Below are 24,028 nucleotides of genomic sequence, written 5' to 3' on the forward strand. Positions count from 1 at the left end.
AACCACCTCTGTGTCCAATATAATTGCTATAGCAGGAAATTGTTAGCAACACACTTGGAGGAGGAAAAAAAATGGTAAAATACACCACAAAATACTCACATGTTAAAGTACTTCTTTCATAAACTTAGCTTCAAAAGAGGACTCATAGGGAATTTAAAATTTGGTCCAGTTTTACTCTGTGAATGGCAGAAGGTCCCAAACAAATATTCTGGGGCAGTGGTTTTTTTGTTTGCTTTGGTTTTGTTGTTTTATTTTTGGTTTTTTTAAGAAAAAGCTGTAGAATATATAAAATGCTAGTGAACTAAAGCATTAAGTCATAATCAAGTATCACAGAGGTAGATTCACTGCACTGAGAAGCTAATACAGAAACTATACATAAGTTAATAAAGAAACATCCACAATATAGGCCTATGTTTTCAAATGCCTCATGACATACTGATGTTTTTAAATGCCACTCACTTTTCAGACCTTATAAAGACATACCAAATGAGATGGAATATCTGAAATACAAATGTCTTCCAACAGCTCAAAAGATGAACAATTCATTGCACATAATTCATTATGCATTCAAGATGGATAAAAAGTGAGCTCAAAATATAACAACTGCTTTTAGATGCTGTACTTTTCTTAAAGAAAAACAGCTATCTGAAAAATTTTATGCATTTCAGCTGTTTCACAGCAAGCTGTAAGATGCTAGCCATAAAGACTCAGCACAACCCAGAGGGAAAATGGAATGAAAAGGAAGAAAACAATAGAGTCTAAAATGTACTCTCACAAAAAACATTATTTAGGTAAACCAGGGTCCTGCATCACTTCTGCAAGAGGCTCTCTTGCAGTGTGCCAGAAAGCACATTGGTTACCTATCTTATAATGAAAGGAAGATACCAAATACACAATTATGATTTCCATGAGAAACTTCTACCCACAGCAAAGACAAAAAAGCTGTTGTGCTATCTATTGCATATAATAAAAATTTCTTTCAGAAACACTGAATTACTTCACAGAATTGTTTAGTTTGGAAGGGACTTTTGGAGATATATCTAGCCTAATCATCCCCAATCAAAGCATCTAGATCATGTTGCCTAGGATCATGTCCAGTGGGGTTTTGAATATCTTCATGGGTGGAGAGTTCACAACCTCTCTGAGCAACCTGTGCCAGTGCTCTGTCACCCACACAGTAAAATAAGTGTTTCCTGATGTTCAGATGGAATTTCATGTGTGTTTTAATTTGTGCCCTCTGCACTACTGAGAAAAGTCTGGCTCTATCTCCTTTACGCGATCCCATCAGGTATTTACATACATTGATAAGATTCCAGGTATTATCTATTACCAGGTATCTCAGGTACTTAGATGAATTGATAAGATCCTCAAGGAGGATCTTATATACATTGACAAGATAAGCCATCTCTTCTGTAGGCTAAGAAGTCCAAGCTCTCCCCTCCTCATGTCAGATGTTCCAGTGCCTTAGTCATCTTTGCGACGCTGTACTGGACTCTCCCCAGTAAGTTCATATCTTTCTTGCAAAGGGGAACCCACAACTTCACACAGATGTCCAGCTGCAACAGTTGAGTAGAGAGGAAGGATCACCTCCATCAACATGCTGGCAATACTTTTCTTAATGAGGCCCAGTATACCATTGACCTTTTTTGCCACAAGGCTGCATTGCTGCTTCACAGTCAGCTTCCTGTCCACCAGGACCCCAAAGTCCTTCTCATCAGATCTAAATCTTTATCTATATACCTATCTTTATCTATTTAACCTTCTTTTAAGAGAACTACATCAGAACGCAAAGACCTTTAAATACAGCATGAGAAATGTGAACCTGAGATCTTCTAGAAACTCAAAATCTGGTCCGAGGAAGGTGCTGGTGATGGACATACATGGGGAGAACGTGCTTAAATAAAGATGTTTTGCATTTGTTTTTATGTGTAAGTACACACATTAGAAAGAACAGTTTTGAAAAGTGGACTGATTGAAGATGTGCAGTTTATGTCAAATATTCTAGAAACCTGCTGATTCAATAATATTTTGTGTATTTAGATTTAATTGCAGGTACTTAATTCATTGTTTTGTTACTGGTAGAGGAAAAAAAGCCATGTTCTATACACACTCGTGTTTGTAGAACAGCAAGTACTAAGAATTATCCCTTCAGGATTTAAGCTATCCGTGTGCTGAAAGATTATAATAGGTTTTAAAACCTAGTCCCAAATATTATGCTCCAGATTTTATAAACTGAAAAGCAAAAAAACCCACACCTCCCACTATTAAAGATTTTTTATTACTTGCAAGGAGAGGTGCTGCAGTGTTACCTTTTGTAACAGCTGTGTTTTTAAAATACAAAGAAGTTATTTAAGTTAGAACTCCTTGAAATGCTGAATGAAGTAAGAATTGCCCCTTGCATCATATTAATCTTGCTTATTCAAAAACATTCACTACCATCTAGCATCAAACTTCCCCCCCTCAAAAAAGAAATTTGGTATTTCAACAAGTATAGCATAGTATAAAGAAATTGCATGCGCAGCTGAATGGCTGTTCCACAGGTTTATCTCATCTGAGGAGAGTCTGAGCTTGACTTCTGGACATACAGCGGGTTTTATTTCTGTTAACTGTCACCAAAACATTGCTGCCAAAATGCAAATTAGGTCTTCTAACTTTTTCCCCCTCTCCCAAATTTAAAGACCAAAAACTGAGATTTTAAGAGATTTAAGATTATTTAACACCTTAAAAAAAAGAAATCAACATTTTTAAGGACATGATTAGTTTATGTTTAACAAAGTGTAATACATACTTCACCAGATCTATCCTGTTGTTGATTGCAGCCCAGTGGAGAAGCGTTACGTTTTCTTTGTCTGGTTGTCGTACATCATAACCTGCTTCCACCAACTCTCTACATCGTTCGTATATTCCATACCTTGAAAAAGAAAACAAGATTTTTTTCAAAGCTGTTACCTTAGATAAAAATGCATTTGGCAAACACCAGACTCACAGTCACAATACAAAAGTTTAAACAGAAGAGAAATTAAGAAGAAACTTTACTTTCTGTTTCTGTATGATTACAGATCTCTTGCAACAAGTTTCCACTGGCAGAAGTCATATTAATCAATTCAAGATTTTACGGAAAACTTGTCTCCACAGCAAACCATACAGCAGAGCAAGGCGAAATATCAATCAGTAGTATACCAAGTATAAATAAAACTCTTCCCAGGAACTCCACTACATTTGTTTCTCGCACCTCTGTTCTCCTTCCTTTCCATCTCTTGACAACCAAAGGAGCTTAGCCAACTGATTTGACAGTATCTTCAATATGAAATTAATTCTTTCGTTAAAGATGACTCTTAAATGTGAGCTATCTTCATTTGAAAAAAAAATCTACATATATTTTGAAAGTTGAAACAAATCAGGAAGCATAAACATCACTCAGGCATCTAATGTAGGACTAACTCCACCATTAAGTAATGTTTGTCTTGATGCTTACACTGGTTTACCACCTATTTTTAGTGGCAATAAAAGCAATGCAGAAAGGCAAGTAAAGATTACATCTCAATATCTGTACAACCCATAGGGATTTCTCAAGTCTCAAGAGGAGAGTGATATGCGGGCACACCCTGAAATCAAAATCAATGCCTTGTGACATCCAACTTCTGCTAGAGCAGAATTTTAACAGTCTCTCAAAGTTGTACTCTTAAGTAAGTTTTCCTTATGCTGCTTCTATGTTCTACTTTCTGCAGAAGAGACAGCCTTAGACAACTGAAGGCGCTTTTGCTCCACTTGATCAGCTTACGTAACTGAGATGCAGAGACCTTTTTTCTGGGGTAGTTACCATTCTTACTTTTTCTTTCATATATTTCAATGGATCCTCAATCTGGACAGCGCTCCCGTAGTGAAGCCTCAAATGATTCAAGTCAACAAACCTCAGGAATGCTCTCCCAGCCTACCACAGGTTTGAAGCACATAAATTAGTTGGACACTATTAAAAAAGAAGTACTAGACACAAAAGCCTATTTACATTATGTTGTTGTCAATTTCCTGGGAAAGTTGCGCTAGAAATTATGAAAAATGCTAGAAATTGCTGTCATACCTATAACCTTCACAAAAGATCAGAACAAAGACTACTGCATGCAATACATACCAATTTGCAACAAGCCTGTAGAATTTGGTCCCTCAGACTGAGTAAAAAAGCAGCAGTCATGAACAATCTTGATGACAAAGCTTTGTTTTTAATCAGCTGGAGGCAGCGGGGGAGAAAAGCAGTTTGGTTTCTGAAGACTTAAAAATATGCAACCAGCTAGACAAGAGAGACATACTCAGACACACAAAACTGCCAGGAAAACTGATAAGATTCTGAGTCTGGCCAATCTTGAGGCACACTATCTCCAAGTCCCAGTCTAGATCAGTAGTGTGGCCTGACAAGTGCTCGCTCAAATGGCGAAACACATACCATTCCTGACTTTCCACCGCCCCAGCTGAAAGGGCCACTGAAACAGGTTACAACTACTAAAGGCAGGTCATTCAAGAACAAGGAGTGAGAAGAGACAGTAGAAGAGATGGGGGAAAGAAAGACTTCTGAAAGCAAGACAGCAAATTCTAATCTTACTGCAGTACAATATCACACTAGCATATTACAACATCTGGAGGTAACCTGGAAAGTGATTCATATAGAATAGCAAAACACCCTTTCGTTGACAAGCTGTTCTACTCCAGTCAGCTGTTATGACAACCCTTCCTACCATAGACAAACCTGCTGCCTTCATTTAAACAACTAACTGAAGCCATAATGTAAGAAATTCACCTAAAGCCCTGCTATTAGGTATAACTATCACCAGCTAAAAAAATTGTACTGCCTATGGCTGAGTTTAGCTGACTCTCACCCTGCTTAAATAAGTAGTACTACACAACAAGCAGGAATTATATTAATAAAATATTCTAAATTATTAGAAGGATACAAAGAACACTAACTTCGATGAAGTGTAAGAAGCAATCATGTAAACCCTTCATGCAATGGATTAGGATTTTCCTTACATGTACTGGTTTTGGCTGGGATCAAGTTAATTTTCTCCATAGTTGCTCCTATGAGGCTACGTTTTGGATTTGCGAGCAGAGCACTTTTGATAACACACCAATATTTTAGCTATTGCTGAGCAGTGCTTACACAGCATGAAGGCCTTTTCTGTTTCTCATGCTGCCCCACCAGCAAGTAGGCTGGGAGTGGGGAAGAAGCTGAGAGTGGACTCAACTGGGACAGCTGACCCTAACTGATCAAAAGAGATATCCCATTTCACATAACACTGTGCTTAGCAATAAAAGCTGGGGGATGGAGGAGGAAATTTGGCATTATGGCATTTGTCTTTCCAAGTCACCATTACACATGATGGTGCCTTGCTGCCCTGGAGAAGGCTGAACACCTGCCTGCTGATGGGAAGCAGTGAATGAATTCCTTGTTCTGCTTTGCTTGTGTGTGCGGCGGCTTTTGCTTTCCCTATTAAACTGTCTTTATCTCAACCCACAAGTTCTCACTTTTACCCTTCTGATTCATTTCCCCATCACACTGGAAGGGAGTGAGCAAGCAGTTGCATGGGGCTCAGCTGCCTACCAGGGTTAAACCACAACATTACTAGGGGTCACCTATGGTAAGCTGTACAAATGATTTAGATGAGTGTCCTATCAAGTTAAATACACAACACAGAATGAAACTCCTTGAAAGTAAACTCTGATACCTAGCCAAGTTTTTGTTAAACCATGCTACCAAGATAGGTATAACCAAGCAGCACTGCCACAGTCTTTGGGGGGGTGTGGCGGGGGGTGTTTGTTCTTTGAGGTTTTGGTGGGGTTTTTTATTTTATTTAAAGCAAATCTCTAGTCTTACAGAAAATGTGACACTGCTTTCTGAAGAACTTTGCTCAAGAGATATGAAAATGAAGGAGAGCTGTGGCAAGCACGTGAATCAATTCTGCAGCCTGTTGAGGCAGAATGCTGTCGCCAATACCCCTGCAGAAGCCCTAATAGGATGCTCTAATTACACTCCACTGATGTCTACAAATACCACCCTCTAGAATCCGCCCATACACTACTGTGAGGCCCTGGGCAAAGGCTACTGTATGGGTTCAGATAAACAAGGAGTAGTAGGAATGGATTCCTCCTCCAGGCTTCGCATCATAGACTTCCCCTCCTCCCCACTGGAGGGCAAACTGCAAGTCACAGGTACTTCCTACCACTTCACCACAAAACAAATCATGAAATTCTGCAATACATCAGAAGAGCCTTCCCAGGAAAACAAAACACATTCCAAAAACTACACTGAGAAAGAGGTATATAGCAATTTATTTAAGTCACCATCAGTTTGTCTGTTCCTAGGAACTTATTTTGGTATCTTAAACTCAATCATAACTGATTATAAAAGATGTAACACACAAGGTATAATTTAATAACGCTTCAATTTATTAAATTGTCACAAGAGGACCTAAGGATCTAGACAGACAAAATCTGCCTGGCAAAAAAAGGTTCCAAATTTACAACAATTTGTTCCTCTTCCTGGAAAACAGCAGGCTCTCTACTATTAAATAAAACACTGCACCTGATGCAGTCATGGTTTCTTGAGCTCTGTCCTAGAAATGCAGCATTCTTCTCCCACATACTACCTACAGTCTTCTTCCATCAATTTGCTGCAGCTGACTTCACCTTGCCTTCTCCAAAGGTCCATGATGCAGTTCAATTACAAAATGAGGAAGTCACCCATTTCAGACACTCCGCATAAACGTACTTATAATATTGTTATAAAGGGCTCTATGCCCTTCAGGAAAGAGGAATGGAGGAAAAGATTCAAATCCTCAGAAGAGACTGATGTATTAACCTAACAAATTTTCAGCATCTGGGTCAATTCTAGAGGGTGATGCTGTAAACATCAATATGGAGTACAATTAAAGCATACTATTGAGCTTGCCTTGTTCTGAAAGAAATGGGACTGGTTATTCCAGGGCAAAAGGACCATTGTGCAAGCTCCTTTCACTACCACAGTCTCTACGGCATTTTGGTAACTAACATGTAACATTTTACTTGTCATTGCAGCTTAAAAATATTCTGAATTTAATACTTTTGAAAAGAGTATCCTAGAAGCCTTTTGCATTTTAAATATGTAGTCCATTTTTTAATCTTTTGTCTGCAAGCACATTGACTCTTGGAAATAGACACTGCCAGCTTTGCTGCATGATTAACACAAAATTTGGCCACAATACTAGGAAGGAATCTCTCTTCAGTGAGCACATCGCCATGCCAACAAACAGTAGGTAAGCCAGGAGCTCATTCCCTCATCTTGCTATCATTGTAACTCCAATCAAAGCTGTTTTAACTGGAAATGCAATTAGTAGAAAAACAATCTTTTTTATCTTTTGAAGACTCATTCCCATGAACGATGGTGGTTAAATAGTAACAAAGCCTTTCATACGTTCTCATGGGGTTTGTGTTAAACAGCTAGTTTTGTTTTCAAGAGCAAAGGGATAACTCAAGAGCTGCTTAATGAACCGTTAACAGTGATGTTGAGAGACAAGAGAAATTCAGCTCTTGCATATGTTCCAAAGCCTCAAATTGTCTAGACAGTTGTGGCTATATTGCTAGTGTGGTTAAAAAAATCCCACCCTTCCATGTGAACTTCAGATACATTTCACTTCCAGCAATATAATCAAACTCCATGGGCACAAACAACCAGGCATAAAGAATGTGTACCTGTGTCACTGTCTGCCCATCCTCTCCTGCAAATAAGCCAGGAGTAATTGTCACTTTGGCAAACCCTCACCAATTTGAATTATTCCATATGTACCCTATTTTTTTCTTATCAGTCACCCTATGAAAAATGAGAAATAGTGAGGAAAAAAGCATATTATCAAATGTATCCAACAATTTTTTCCTGAGCAAGACTCAGCATATTTCATGCTTCACTATTTCACAACACACATGACTTCATTTTGAATTATCTCAGTGAATAAAACTAACAGAAAAGTTAATCTCGCGATAATGAAATTGTAACATTTGAGCACAAGGAATCAATCTTCCAGATGTCACAAAAGCACTTGTTAATATCATTAATGTTTAATACCCATGTTCATAATGGTTATTTAAGATACTTTCAGCATAGCTGGAATTTGCTCAAGTTCACTACAAGCAGAAGGTGCCTATTCACTCTCCGCAGAACTGAAAAACACGACACAAGGATTAATGTGTTTCAGATTTTGTCCTCCTAGCCATAACCCATCATATGCTTCTCTACCTGTGAACAGTAGCTGCTTTTCCTTAGTTTCATGGCTTAAAAGATTTAAAACAAAACAAAGCCAGCAACTTGAAGTTATTATGTTAACACAGTACCCTTCCCAAGACATTATATTCAAAGTTATAACTCCAGCCTTGGATGACACAGGGCTACTGGTGCCAGAAGAGATAGAAATAAACTTACCCAACATATCTTCATTAAATTTCACTTTTAAATCACTTACAACTTTTTTTCCAAGACTCCATTCCCTTGCAGCTCCAGTGAGAGCACTGAATGATATCACATAGGAACAAAAACAGTTCACAGCCCACCCTCTGATTCTATAGAGGCAGAAGAAATTCAAAGACTTTCTATGCAGTTACAAGTGAAGTACTTCTATAGTATGCAATGTTCTTCCATTGCAATAGCAAAAGCAAGAATAGATGATTTTTTTACTATGGCTTTGACAACAGATTTTCAAATACATGAGTGGCCTGCTTCTGCTTTCAGAAACATAGTGGAAACCTTTTATGAACCAAACAATTTTGCTATAACTGAATACAAGACGCCAAGAGATTACACACATATTTTAACATCTGCAAGATGAAGGGCTAAGATGCTATGACTTTTAACACTACCTAGATGCCCTTGGATATGTTTATAACAAAGCCAGTGAAAACTGTCCTTTATAACAATAGATATTAAACCCAAACACTATCATTTTCAGTCCAGCACAAGTTTCTGCAAAATAAACACAGAGAGAGACTATTTTTAGCATAAAGCATGCCTAGGTCCCCATGTTTGTGGGAGAATTTATCAGGAACATAACGGGGAAAAAATACAAATACTGATAAACTCTTTGCAATGAGAACATCAGCTGAACTGCTCCTTTCTATACAAAGTCTTAATTTGATTGCAAGAGGTTATTAGATTTGTAGCTCATAGTGTATGAAGATCTTAATTTAATAAGTGTCCAATCTACAGACTAAGATGATAAAGCACACAAACAGTTCAACAAGATATGAAACAATGAACAAATACTTCTGGAAAAATGTGTGGAGCTTGCAAGCTCTTATTTTCCCTTGCTGAAAAACATAAAAGCAAATGCATTATTTTACTGACATTGTTTTATTTCTTTGTAATCAAGTGCCAATAAACTCAACATCTTAAAATAGAATTCTACAGTCAAACAGCATATATGAAATATAGATGAGTTTGAAACCTCTTCATCCCATTTTTCATCATCATCTTCAAAGTTTAAGGAACTATGTTCCCCATTTTCATGTATGTTGCAACAATAATATAACTAGTTACTTTCACAGGAGAAACTTTTAATAATGCAGCACATCAAATACTGTAAGAATAACAATCATTATGAAAAAAATTAAATGACTGACTAGCTACTTATATGATGTGACTAACCGATTCCTGCTTGCATTATCACAAATTTAATAGCAAACAGTTCTATGCTATCACAAAATGCACCTTCTACTTGTCAAGAAGCCTGCAATTTAAGTGGTCTTACATGAAATGCCAAACCATTTTGGATGACAGATCAGTTTGACTTTTTTTTTTTTTTTTTAAACAGAGGAAGATACACAACTTTATTATTATGATTAGCTATCAGACCTTTCTCGAGACCAACAGAATTTCATTTAACTAATGGTAAGCACCCAGCTACCATTTGACTGTATCACACTAAAAAACCTGTTATATTCTCTTGGGGAAGTTTTGAAGTGTTCTGAAAAAAACCTGTGCTGCCAATCACATGCTGAATGCTACACGTCTGGTCTTGGAAAAAAACACCCAAACTAAGAGACTGAAAATAATTCTTATTCTATTTTGTAATGTTTTGCTTGAACTTACTGAACTGCTTGGGGAGGGGAATACTAGGAGACAGAGTGGCCCTTTTTTACAGAACTTTTTGTGGCATCTTACATTAGCACTGAACTAAAAAGTAACCAAAGTCAGCTGATATTTTAATCTAAGTGAATACTGATCTTTGAGGACAAATGGTAGAGGATAAGATCACCTATTTTTCTTATATATAAAAGGCTATGTTTCTACAAAAGTGAATAACTACATCATTTTAATAGGAACTGTATATCTTTTTCACAACACCAAATTAATATATTAGCAGCATTATTTATTTTGTTGCAAGCCTTATGATATTTCGTGGTTTATTTTCTGCCTTAAAGGGAAAAATCTCTGAAAATTAAGACAGCTGTTTTATATAACATGGCCTTCAAATCCTAGTAAATACTTAAAATAAAGGTGAGTTCTCCCTCTAGTCAGGGAGGTGCTACCTGGATACCACAACTTGATCATATACCCATGCTGAAATTCCCCCCTCCCTGTGATATTAACCATTAGGGCTATGATATGAAACTGCAGTCCTCTCTGGTGAGATGCCATCCTCTCTGTAAGTCACATCTCACCATGACTGGGAAGGAACACAACAGATAACTCAAAGCCTTGTTGATTCTTATTTGAGGAGACCAGAAAGGATTTATAACAACTCAGCTGAAAGCATAGATCAGCCTAAATTTGAGGGCTAACAGGAACAAATGTGTTTTAGGGTTTCAAACATGCAATAAGCATCTAAGAATGGAAGCAGATAACTTGTAAAACCACTTCTGTCATATCTCCATGCTTTTAAGCAGCAGCTAGTTTGATGCTATGCCAATATTTTCATTTCTAAAAATGCCCTAATATGAGGATTATAGGTTTTAGTATTACTATTAAAGTATTTAGGGCAACAATTGCAGAGTCAGTCAACATCTATTTCAGGAAGTTAAACTCCTCAGAACCTAAAACAAGAAGTGAAGGGAAGTACATACTTCCTAAACCTAAATGGGGCCTGTGTCACATGCAGAGCCGCAAAGCTGCTTTCAGCTGGAGGAGATGCCTTTTAGGAAAAAATGGCAATAGCTCAACAACATACATAATAGCTTAAGCATTCAAATTAACAATACAAGAAAAAAAAAATCTTACAAAACTATCAGCTCACTGAAGAAAAGTGGCAGTGGTCGTGGTTTCTGAATGGTAAAAAAAAGCAAGCTAAAAAGTAGTGTCATGACAATTCTTCAGAAAGTCTTGTGAGTTAGTATGTGCTATAGGACTGTGTGGAAGACAAATTTATGTAATTCATCTGCATCAAGAATGCAATTATTAAATTTGCACACAGTTTACTCCTACAGTCCTTTCTCAGCAATAAACTCCGTTTCATAGCAGCACTGAAACTGCAGAATCAGAGACAATGAAGGAAGTTACACAGAGACACATTCCTTCTAACCTATAAATTATGTCAACAAATCAAGGAAACCCTCATGTTTGCGTATCAGTGTTGCCCACTTACCTCTTAATCATCACCTACAGAAAATAAACATCAGTACCAGCTGGAAGAAAACTGTACGTTTTCTTCCAGCAATCTGTCCAGCAACCACCTATATTTACAACTTACCATAATTCCTCTCACATATTTTCATAAAATGCTCAAAAATGTCTTAACAGTAATTTTGTAGAGTTCACTTCTGAAATCTTCCACTGCTGTATCTACATAGTTCACCTTCCTCTTTATGCAAATAAAAAAAAATCCATTTTACTGTTTTTTAACTAATACAGACACAGACAAATCTAACACTCAAAAATAAACTTACTGTGTGGCTTTCACAATGTCCCAAGTGCTGTAATCATCAATGTGGCTTTTCCGTCCAAGAGAGTCACTGTATCCATGGTTGTAATGGCTTTGAGGCTTTATTTCCTAAAAAAGACAAACTTGCTATTAGAACACCAGAACCAGCATTACTAAAGTTTCTCAGAAAAAAAAAATTCTATAAGCAAAACTAAAAACAGTACCCAGTTCAATATACTATAAAGCTACCTAAATCTGAGGGTGGTAAGCTAACTGGCTCCATTTCTACATTTTGCAAAGCAGACCACTGTATTCCCTGGTATAGATTCCAAACACCTTCCAGAAAACACCACTTATAATAACAGAGTTCTGCCAAATCCTACACTGGGCTATTTTTATAGAATATTAACAAAAAGTAACAGCAATTTTTTTGTTGGTTTTTTTTGTTTTGTTTTTATAAATGCAACATGGCATAGCTAAAAAAAGCTATTGGCCATAAACTGACAAAGTCTCACTCTGCTAGTACAAATAAATGTTATACTTCAAATAGCATAGTCAAATACCTTCTAGAAAAAACATAATTGGGAATGATTAATACCTATTATTAGAACCTACTGACACTTTATTGATTCTTCAACTCCAGTCCCATCTTCAGAGGTGATCTATGTATGTTTAACCAATGGGTCTCAGAAACAAATGGCATGACCATGATATGCTCTTCACCAGATACAGCTCCCTACAAACTTAATTCTTTTGATGAAGGGCAACACTTCAACCCTTAATGCTTTCCTTGGTGGAATTTATATTAAAACACTGTATTGACAGATCACTAGCGCAGCAACATACCATTTTTCTTTACAAACTGCATGCATGTGAAAGTCAGCTCAGCAAGCTGAAATTGAATGATGTATTTTATACAACTTCTAGACAATTTTCCATTTGTTACAAGTACTGTAGCTGATTGCCTCTGTGTATCAACCATGCAATTCAGCATAGCCACATAAAAAAGTGAGAACTGCAACAGTGAAGCACAGAAAGCCCTCTGAAAATTCTAAAAACGCATTTCAATTGATTTTATTAAAATGTGTTTTTTACTTTTACTCAGTTTTCCCCAACAAAGTTTCATGAGCAGAAATTTTGTTTCTCTAATCTGTACCTGGAAACACTTTTAAACACCTTATAAAAGGTGTTTAAAACAAGATTCTAACTTCCATTCAGTTATTAAAATGAGTGATCAACCTTGTCGTTAATATACTAGAGATTTTTATTTTTTTGAATAAAGACATCCTGAGTCAAGACAACCATGATAATACACCTAACCTTAACAAGGATAACACCTAACCCCACCACCTTCTCTCCCAAGAGGCACATGTTGCCCTGCTAGCTCAAGTGACTAAGAGACATGTTAGGGCCAGGAGACTTCCTATTGCCAAGATGAGCAGGTCTCCCCATTTCTCGTGTTCTCTCAGCTGTGCAATAATTTCTGCAAAAGGAGCTGTTCGTCACAATGAGAAGTAACTTCTTACTGTGTCCATTTGTGGCTAGTCAGCCAAAGTGTTTTCTAGCTTCCTGCAACAACATTAACAAGCTCTCTATTGACTGCAATGGGAGTTTAAATACTGAGCTTGCAGGCAGATAAGTAAACTGCCCTCTGACTCTCTTAATCTGGGGCTTACTCATCTCAGCTGTATAAACACAATGCCTTCCCCAATAACTGGATGCTAGTAATCAAATCAGTCATTACAAATTTTTCTCATTAAAGTTATTTTAAATGTGTTTCTACCCTAAAATTGTTACATTTTTATCTCTCTAAAAGAGATAAAGAAAACTTAAGTCTGAAAACCACATTTTAAATATCTATTTCCAGATTTCAACATATTGAAGTGCCACTTAAGCAGAAGTCTAAAAGCTTATACCAGTTATAACCTCGGAGTAAACTATCAACAAGGTAGTCCAGTTGCAAATCCCAAAACTCTCAGTATTAATTTCAAAACCAAGTAACTTCAGTTGAGCATGTTTGTATTTGTTACATACAATGTACCTATTTCAGACAGGAAAAAAAATCAAATTAGGAGAAATTCTATTGCATTAAGTACATGTTGTAGTACTAAATTAATATAGTAATTTATATAGTTAGAACATTAATGATATTTTGTACATTAAAAAATCTTTCTTAAAAGTCAGGTGTTCATAGCTTTAAAACCAGAACATAGTAACACTGAGAACTAGTGCAGCAAAAGTCTTCATTTTCAAAATAGATTTGTTCTTATGCATAGACTTTTCTTCAGAAAAAGAAAGTTTTTAATTTCACACAGTACCCAAATGATCAGCAGAGTACATCTTTTCTTGACTACAATGTTATTTTGTGGCATTCAATTTTTCTTTCTAAGCCTGAAAAACTAACTAGATTAACCAATTAAGCATTGCCAGCCCAGCAGGAAAGTTGCTCTCTTGCCACCTCTCCAGGAGAGACAACCTAAAAGTGTAACAGGGCATCTGCTGTCATCCAAATCGCATGTTACAACCAATTCTCTTACTATCCAGAAACACAGCTTCACTTTGTACTTGAAGGTGGCAACAGCTTAACCAAACCTTTTCTCTCCCCAGCTACTAGATAAACCAGAGTGTTATCTGGAATAAAGATGCTGAAAAAGATACCAGAGAACATTACAATTTCAAATAAAGTAAAAATACAAGAGAAAGCTAAATTCATTATTTTGTCCCACATGATTTTCTCTTTTCCACCATATTAGAAAAAAAGCAGGATTTACACCACCTCTGTTCACCTATTATTACACCACACAATTGAAGCAGGATTTTACATATCAAATCGTAATGTTCAGACCCTGAAAAGCTAAAGGATAAGTCAAGTGGGCAGAGGCCAGAACAAAAGAAATTCACTGTCCTGGAGCAGCTTGATGGGGTGCCTTCCACAGCTGCTAGAAGGAGAAAAAGTTTCTCTTCTTGTTATCTAACAATTATTAAAAGCAAACTGAGAAACCTGGGTTATTTTTCAGGCAGATGTTAATTTACCAAGGAATACTATTTCTCTTAAGCTGCATTTTCCCGACCACTTCAAGCACACAAACCAGGCTTCTGTTCCCTTGAGCTCACACTGGCCAGTCAAGAGAACTACCCATTTACAAGCAGTGTAAATTTATGTCAGCCTAAAGTGACCATGAAACCACAGCCTTATGATACTAATGCTTTCATAAAAAGGTTTATGGGAATACAGCAAAATCTTAAGCATTAACTATTAACCATGTAAATTCAAAAAAGTGAGAGATGATATTCCTTAGCCCCTCCTACAGCTTATCTACTACTTTTACTAAGGACTTGAAGGTAATAACACGACCCTTAACTTTTAAAAAATATATAATTTTTAATCTCCTTTTGTACTGATAGTGTCTCTGAACTACTCTTTTTATAATGACACTTTCGAATTTTGTTATATTAATGCAAAATAGCCAAAGCAATTAAGAAGTTAGATTTGAGGTGATGGCAAGTATGACTGCCTGACGCAAAATGAGTAAACAAAAAAGGTCTCTCTCTTTTCCCCCAGTACCTACATTAGCAGTTACAATCCATTTGTTTAATATAAAGACTCACAACAAATATAAACTTAAAATGAATCCTATGTTTCCCAATTTACTGAGAAAGTTGAGTTTATATTTTACATTTAAGAACAGTCGAAACAAGCCCTAAAATCCTGAAAGGTATATGAACATCACAGCCTCCATCATCATAAAACAGAGTCTTCTAACCACAGTGTGAACTGTGGAAAAAGGATGACTTTTTATTTGCTTGAAAAGAAGATGCAAATACCACCCATTTTGGAAGTAAATCATTTAAGACAAATGCCAGGAAAGCACATCAAATCTGAATCCTCACCCAATACAGTCAGTTCTCTGCAGCCTAGACACAGATTCCCAAGCTTACAGTCAAAATTTATCACGTAGTATTATCTATGCAACTTGACAGTTGCCTGTTGGCTCATAGTAGCATGCTGGCTCCTATCGGTGCCATAACTCTTACCTGGCATTGTAAGTGCCTGGTTTATGACTGATCTGCAGAGTAACTTTTGGGTTCCTAAGTCAACAAGCTGCTGGGAATCAAGATAAAAGGGAACCTGGATTTTGTGAGTCACAGTAATACTTGTTTCAGCTGGTCATAGGCAATTTGGACCAAGTCACTGCAAACAATGCTGTTACACACTATGCTTGGCTGACAAGGCAAAATTTAAGAGAGGCAACGCGACAGCTGGGAACAGAAAAGAGTCTCTTCATTCCTAAAGAATTTTTTTCAGGGTTCTGAAAATCCTGTGCAGGGCTAGGGCACAGCCCTATAAATGCAGAAAAGTAATTTATCCTAGCTATGCTAGAAAGAATGATTTAGAAAGAAATAATGAAAGACTAACATTAAGAGAATCTATATATGTATGGGTCTATACCATTCTAGCTGGGCAACTTACCAGTAAACAGGAAATCAGCTGATAGCCTGAAGTAAGAGACCATTATAAGACCTACAAGCGAATCCAAAACAGATATCTGCTCAAGGTGTTATCTCAGAGTCTACTGAACACAGCTAACAAACACCTTCCTTGAACCTTCAGCTTTTGATTTTGCAGTCCCCATCAGCCCTATGCATTTCAGGGAACAATTTGGTTATTTATGTCTCTGCTTACAAAGCCTACTAGTTCGATTAAACATCGACTTTGCAGGAAATTAAAATTGTTGTATTCATCACAATTAACCTTCACAGATGTCCTGGCTTGTGATATACCATACCTAGTCAACACAACTCAATTGCTAACTACCTCTGCTTTTACAGAGGCTAGATATACACCAATGGAAAAAAATAGAAATTATCAGATTTCAAATTACTTCAGCCAAACTAGTACAACCTCACACCTGACACGTATTTGGTCCTATCAATACAGTCACTTCAAACTGAATGGCAAAGCTCTCCTTAGTTATTCAATGCACAGCACTGAAACCCAAAAGCACATTCTTAAAACTCACCAAGTTCAAATTATGTCCCTTTTAAAGGAAAAAAAAAAATCTTTAATTAAAAACCATAATTTCTAATACTGCAGTACAGACAAATAAATGTTTTCTGAAGCATCTGTTGTTCAAATGAGAAAAGAGTAAACATAAATTCTTTTTTGTATCTATCCAGCCAGTGGTCAAGTTCTGTCATGTGTCTCTAGTTACTTGGAAAGTAAAAATCAGAAAAACAGAGTATGGTGATTGTTTCATTTGACTACACTACATTGTTGCAAACATAACCTGAAAGTAGACAAGATATTCAAATGCCATTATGGTAAGTAATTCTTCCGTCTCAAGGACTGCAACAGTATATTTAAACTATTAAGTTTGCAACAAGGACTCAGTAGTAAGACAACCCAACCTTTAAAACTGAAAGAGCCAAGCCTAAATATGCAAGGATTTTAAGCCAGTCACTTAATAAAACTTGCATAGACACCAGAACTCCTCATGAGCCTATGCATGCTTGCACATACTCACACCCATTATAAGCTATGTAAAAGACGTGGCTTTAAACAAAACCATGCCAAAGCTTAAGAACTAGCAAACACTTAACCTTTCCACCACCTTCTTTGGCAAGTTTTATATTTTTAAATGTTTAGCATAGCAATTTAAAAGACTGCTATTTAAAAAGCTGTGGATATTAAACACAATCTCTCTCTATAAGCACTGCTACCAAATATAATGGTTTCAACGCAGCCACAACCATCAAATGCTGCCATAATACATGCAGGCATGGCTCTAAGTCAGCAGCACAAACTACCCGAACAAAGCTGCCTGCGCCCTGGGACCACACGTCCTGCTCAGCCCCGGGAGGACCAACTACGGTGGTGTTACATCAGGGGCGGTTTGCCCAATGGTAGTCATTCTGCATCAGCAGCTAAGCTAGAAAGAAATCCCACGTACGATGTTCAGACAGCATCTATTTTTGGAGTTTAACAGAAGATTAAAACACACAAAATACAGATTACTTCCTCCAACCTGTTGGACAGAAGAGAAAGCTCTGCTTAAAAATCCTGTAGTGATCTAGATTACTTGCCCACCACTATTAAGGGAACAGGAATAAGCATAAAAAAAGTGAAAAATAATGATTTATCATGTTTACATCATGCCTTTCACAGAACTTTGTGTATTATCAGGTTTCACTGTCACCATTTGGCTTTTAAGTTCTCACCTAAAATAGGAAAGAATCCATCTCCCCTAAATTCATATACCCTCACACAAACTGTAGGAAAATAGTTAAAATTCTTGAAACAACTATGATTTTTTTAAACATACGACAGATTGACAATAAAGTAACAACATAACTTTTTGAGCCTAGAACATGTACCACATTCACAAATGGTTTCAACAATATTCCTAAGTGGTAAAAATATTTTTCCTTTTATGATGAAAATATTTATTCCAGGAAAATTTAATTTTACAATGATGATCCACTGTTGAAAATCACTAATAGCTAATTCAAAGATGAAAAAGTAACTGAAATCTTAACACATTTTTTCGATATTTTGATCTCTACTGACAATGGTTCCTCCCCAGCTGAAAGTCAGGAAAACTAAATAGAAGGTAGTAGAGCAGAGGCCAGATTTCACTGATTTACAATAAGCAGGTTGCAAACACTAAATCTCTACCTCATCGCATTTCAAGGAGCCATTTCCAAGCATGACTTGAGCCAAATTAGCAGTTTACCATTGCTAAAAGAGAAAGGTCATTTCTCTGCCCACTCTCCCCCACTGCTCTTGGCTCCATGCTCCTGCTCTCTAACTCAAGCTAGCTTTGGTACTCAGAGCTGCGGTCACAGTGAGCCCACTGAATTCAGCAGAGGGGGAAAAAAAATTAAACAAGAAACAGAAAAACCTGATTGTTTTACTAGGACAGCAAGTTGAATCTGTTTCTCCTGTGAAAAGACAGGCTCCAGAGCCACTGGTAGATGGAAAGCAGGTAAAGAGAAGGTAGCAGGAACATTTTGGCAGCTGCCAATTGTTAATTTGACTAAGTAATCATGGAACAACACACTCCAGCTTTTAAATATTCAAGGAAGTTAGGCTGACAGAATGAAGAAAATTATGCTACTTCTAGAAACCGGTAGAGTTGGTTGGCTTAAAAGGTTGCAAGAGAGATGGATTTTACTTTTTTTAATAAATCAAATTTGGTTCCCCAATTACTGCCAGGGGTAGTAACTCTTTCTAGATGAGCTTCCCACTTCAGTGACTACCTTTTGACAGTGCCCTAATCACGCATATGCATCTGTCACTAGTTCGTCATTACTCATTAGTCACAAAACATGCAGATTGCTTGCACAGATGCATAAGTAATGCAGCATAGGAAAAAACTCACAAGTGTGAGAATAAGGCTAAAAAAAAAAAAAGGTGTTTTGGAAAAAAGAAAAAACACAGTAGAGGAGAAAAGGGAACCTCCTCTGGAAAACAGGACCAATAAGACAGGGAAATGGAAGATAAAGCAAAATATGAAAAATAACTCCAAAGGAAAAAGGAAGAAGTACAGAGAAGAGGGGGAAAAAGCAAGCACAGCTCCCAAGATTGAGCACTAACAATACCAGCATTCCCAATCAGTTCTCATAACCAAATGCACAAGTTATGCTCATTTCCCCTCAGTACTCACATCTTTTAATCTTTTCCAATAAAAAAGACAAAATGAAATAAGCTTAAGAATTCTGAGAACAGTATTAATAGAAAAAAAATTAAGAAGTTATGCATGAAAGAGTAAGATGACCAAGACTGAATTCTTCCAAGACAGCAATTTCATAATTCGCAATTATATATAGCAGGAGGATATGAGTAGGTCAATATGCCTGCTTGGACATAAGGAAGGGAGGAAAATACTGCTGCTTACAGCTGCTACACATGGCTCTGGTAGGCATTAACAGATGGCTAGGACTGCTTTTCCTTTAACATTATGCAATATTGCTGCAAGGAAACAATACCATGATGAAAGTCAGACACTCAAATTCTGAATGGTGACCAAGATAATTGACACTTAATGAGAAAATACTAACAAGTTCTAAAATAAAAATGTAGAAATAAAAGCATTACCTTCCATAAAATATTGCATACTATTGCATTTGTTTCTTAATGAAAACAGAAGAAATCATAATACTCTTCTTTTATTGATGACTATACTATTTCCATATCTGGCTGCAGCTGAAAGAATCATGATAAAATTGGAAGTGACTGCAACTATTTAAGGGAAGCTAAATAATAAAATAATCCTCATGTATGTGTGCTATATTTAACAGGGACTATTGGAGGTTAATATTAAAGAATACCTTCCAATGCATTTATGTTCAATTTCTCTCTTCTTCATTTGTTAGAATATGGTGCTTTTTAGTAAGCTTTCCCAGCTTTCCTCCTACTTTTTTAAAAGTGCAAGAATCTATATAGACAAATTTATAGTAGTTTGCATATTAGGAACACCCACATTAGTTTATATACACATAAAAACTAGCCACTCATGCACCAGCATTAATAGAAAAAAGTTCACAAAATAAGTACAAACAAATCAACTTATCGCATTCCTAAAATAAATACCAGCAGTATTTAACATTTTTAATGCACGTTCCTCTTCTAAAGTTTATGATAACTTCCCTGTCCCTACTCCTTCACCTAATTCTACAACACAGAAAGTCACAGAAACAGAGGCTAAAGTGATCATGTCTTCACTTCAGAAAGAATCGCATTTAATTCTTTACAAAAGTCATAAGAGCAACAGCTTTTTTCTTCTCTAGAAACAGCAGCAAAATTTAGGGTGAAACAAGTAACAGCTAATCTGACTAACTGTTGACTGTCATCAAGTAGGAGCAGTCTGATCCTTCTCATATTCACATGAAGTCCCAGACAGAAAAAAAAAAAAAAAAGAATACTGCAGGACTGGATAGGTTCATCAGTTTGAGGAGCCGGAGCCTTCAGCAGCCTATGAGCTGTTAGATTGTCTGAACCAGGATGATGGATATACACCTTCAGTTTAACTAACAAATGTTAGAAAACTTCCACCGAAACCAGATTACATTCTTCACAAAAAAAAACATGTGCAATACCCACTTCCCACCCCCCCAATCTTAACTGGTCATATTATATATCAAAAAAACCAGTTCAGTGCTTGGCTTGCAAATATATACTATCAGCCTCACCTTACTTAGACCCTTACAATTTATGCCAGGATTCTCCCTGACCCCTACTATGGCATTAAATTACACAAAATGAGTATGACATGACAAAAAAACCCTTCCACTCAATGCCAATCCTGTCACTGGTTTCCATTACTTTTCATATTTGACAGCATCCTCTGAAGTTTGTTTGGTTTCCCTCCTAAATTTTTGGCCTATTTGCAGTTTCTTGACACACCAATAGAAAAGATGCATTTATGAAAACCCTTGGAGAAGCTAATGATAGAATGCACACACAATGAGAAAAAAACCCTGTACCTAATACTCTTATTGTGTTTTTTTCTAAAGGAAGTTACAGTTTAAGTTGACAATGCTTTCTTTAAAAAGCAGCAAAATAGATTGAGAAAAGCCTCATCTCAAACACAATAAAGTAGTCCTTTTGCTGATATAGAGTTCCACCCACAAGCAAGTCAGCCATCACACACAGAGAATAATCCCATATACTCTCCAATGCAGATCTGATTTTTTACGTAACAACAAGTTAGAGATGCTCAACTAGAGCCTTTAATCCAACCACTCTATGCAGAGGTCAAAGATCATGTGATTTAAGGCACAGCTGGTAAGGAGCAAGTTTTGTTTCTTCAAAGCAAGTGTCCATAACCAATTGACTGCTTTCTAGTCATTTACTTACAGATGCTCCTAAATTGAACAGTGTTATGCTTTAGAAAGTAATAGCTTCACAAGGCAGCTTTTTAGAAGGCCTTGTATTTGCACACATAGCATCACTAGCGAGTGTTATTTAAAACAGCTGCGTTTACTAGCATTTGTAAAGGTTAAAAAATTTAAAAGCTTAAAATACTATGCTTTAGAGCTTACTTTACAGTTTTGGTTTAGTCAGCAACTTACATTAACGTATACATACATCTTTTTTGGCTTTCTTTTTAAGGAGTGTTGCATTGTGTTCTCAGCCAAAATCTCAGATTTCAACAGAAATAAAACTGTATTTTTTCCCCAAGTGATTTAAACTGGTCTAGGTCTCTGACTATATGACCTTCCAGACCTCCCATCATAAAAAAAAAAAAAAAATCCCTGAGAACTAGCATTAGTAGTCAGTCATCATGAGAGTAACTTAAAACCAATTATGCATTTCACTCTTTTAAAGTGCTAAACTTCAAAAATGCACCTAAGTAAGTATCTAGCTCAATCCTGATCCTCAACTACATGGAGAAAAAAAAACAACTCTTTTTTTAAAATTCCCAGAAAATGATAGTCTGAAAATTCTTTTTCAAAGATCAAGATTCTTCATTCCATTTTTAAGCCTGGTAACATCACATATTAAAAAAAAAAAAAAAAAAAAAAAAAAGCATACTGAAGGTTCTGCTTTATTCAGCAAGTATTTGCCAAAGCCACACTCAAATGTAAATTATGCTGCTTAGTGAGTTTATAGCTAACTTGTCTCTGAGGAACAGTGAAAAAATTAAATCAAGAATTGGAGCACTGGCAAGTGCACATGGCAGAACGAGCAGTCAGTCTAGCTATGGACCCTCTTTTCTCCTTGGCACATACCGAAAAAAAAGTAAGTTAGTACAAGTTGCGCTCAGTCCTCGTGGAAAACTTCAATTCACCATTCCCACCACAATCTTGAACCAGCAAATGGAGCTTCAAATCAATAGCCAACTAAGAAAACTCATTCCCACTTATGATAAACACAGGCTGGTTCATCTACCACAATGAGGAAATGCATGAAACGTGCTTCTAGTCATGCCAAAAGTCAATTTTCTGCAGCGTATGAGAGACAGCTTAATAAATCTGTGGTCTGACAGTTAAGAAGAGTCACACTCTATCCAACTCCTAACCTTCCAAAGTGGTCGCACCAGCTTACTCTCTACCTTCTGTCAGTACTGTAGTGCACTTGATCCCACAATGAGTAGGTTTAGTGAACTGGCATAAAGTTATTCACAGTATTCACAATTTTTTTTGTGGGGGACGAATTTTCTACTGATTTACTTCCCTGAACTGGCTCATCCTGGGACCAAGCATCACTGGCAGATGCATGCAGCTAGAAGTGTTAAAGGTAGGTTTTACAATCGACTTACTCAAGCTAAAATTGCCCTGCCTTTAGAAGGCATGGTTGCACTAAAAGTCCTGGCTTCACATTCACCAGTACCTCTTACCAGTCCTCACAACAGAGCAGAAATGGTTTCGGTTAGATCAGGTCACAGACTCAAAGAAGTATCCCAATTCACCTACTTGCCACTCAATTGCAAGAGCTAACCCCTGGGGGGAGGGTAAAGGACTGTGTCTGGGTTCCACCAGAACGAGCTTAAACTTAAGCTTAAAACCCGCTTAAACTCAGTTGCAAAACCACATCCTTCAAAGCCAGCAATACAAGTGCAAATACAAATACAAAGCACACTCTGATGTCCTCCCTTCTCTTGCTACTGTGCTCCCTCACTATTGAGTCCTCTTCATCTTGCCCTGGTCTTGAGCAGCCTTCCAAGCTCTGACCACAGCATTCCCACTACCCTCCATTTTTTGTACCTCCCCCCTCACAGAGACAATCAAGGAAACACTTCTAAGGACCTCAGGGCATCCTACAAGTGTAGGAAGAAATGACTAGATTTCAAAATTGCACAAGACAAATTGTAGTCTAATGTTACACCATGTACTGGGCATGACAGGCCTGAGGGTTCAATTCAGACAGACTCCCTCTGACTTCAGAAAAAGCTTTCAACTTTGTTCTACAGTCTCATTTGTAACAGACCCCAGTGTTTCTCTCAACTTCAGGGATGCTATGGAAGTCAAATCTTTATCTCCTATTGTCTTTGAAAAGCAGCAGAGAACAGTATGCATGCCGAAATACCAATTACTGAGGCTGCTCCCATCTAAACATGTCAGTATCAATGACAACATTACCAACTTTTCAAGCAAACAGCAAACAAACATTTTCCTCTAATTCCATGAACTGGATTCTGCAAAGTTAAAATGTA

The 24,028-nt window shown here is 37.0% G+C and overlaps 1 protein-coding gene across 1 annotated transcript in view; it reads right to left on the reverse strand.

The window, feature by feature from the left end:
• Positions 1-24,028, reverse strand: part of ZDHHC17 (zinc finger DHHC-type palmitoyltransferase 17) — a 77,274-nt gene that overhangs the window by 46,130 nt on the left and 7,116 nt on the right. Inside the window, exons 2-3 of the mRNA XM_030002780.2 lie at positions 11,896-11,999; positions 2,789-2,911 (exon numbers count right to left, since the gene is read on the reverse strand). Of these exons, the coding sequence (XP_029858640.1) occupies positions 2,789-2,911; positions 11,896-11,999 (227 nt within the window). The remainder of the gene's footprint in view (positions 1-2,788; positions 2,912-11,895; positions 12,000-24,028) is intronic.

The sequence above is a fragment of the Aquila chrysaetos genome, chromosome 26 (genome assembly GCF_900496995.4).
Source record: "Aquila chrysaetos chrysaetos chromosome 26, bAquChr1.4, whole genome shotgun sequence".
NCBI classification, from domain to species: domain Eukaryota; kingdom Metazoa; phylum Chordata; class Aves; order Accipitriformes; family Accipitridae; genus Aquila; species Aquila chrysaetos.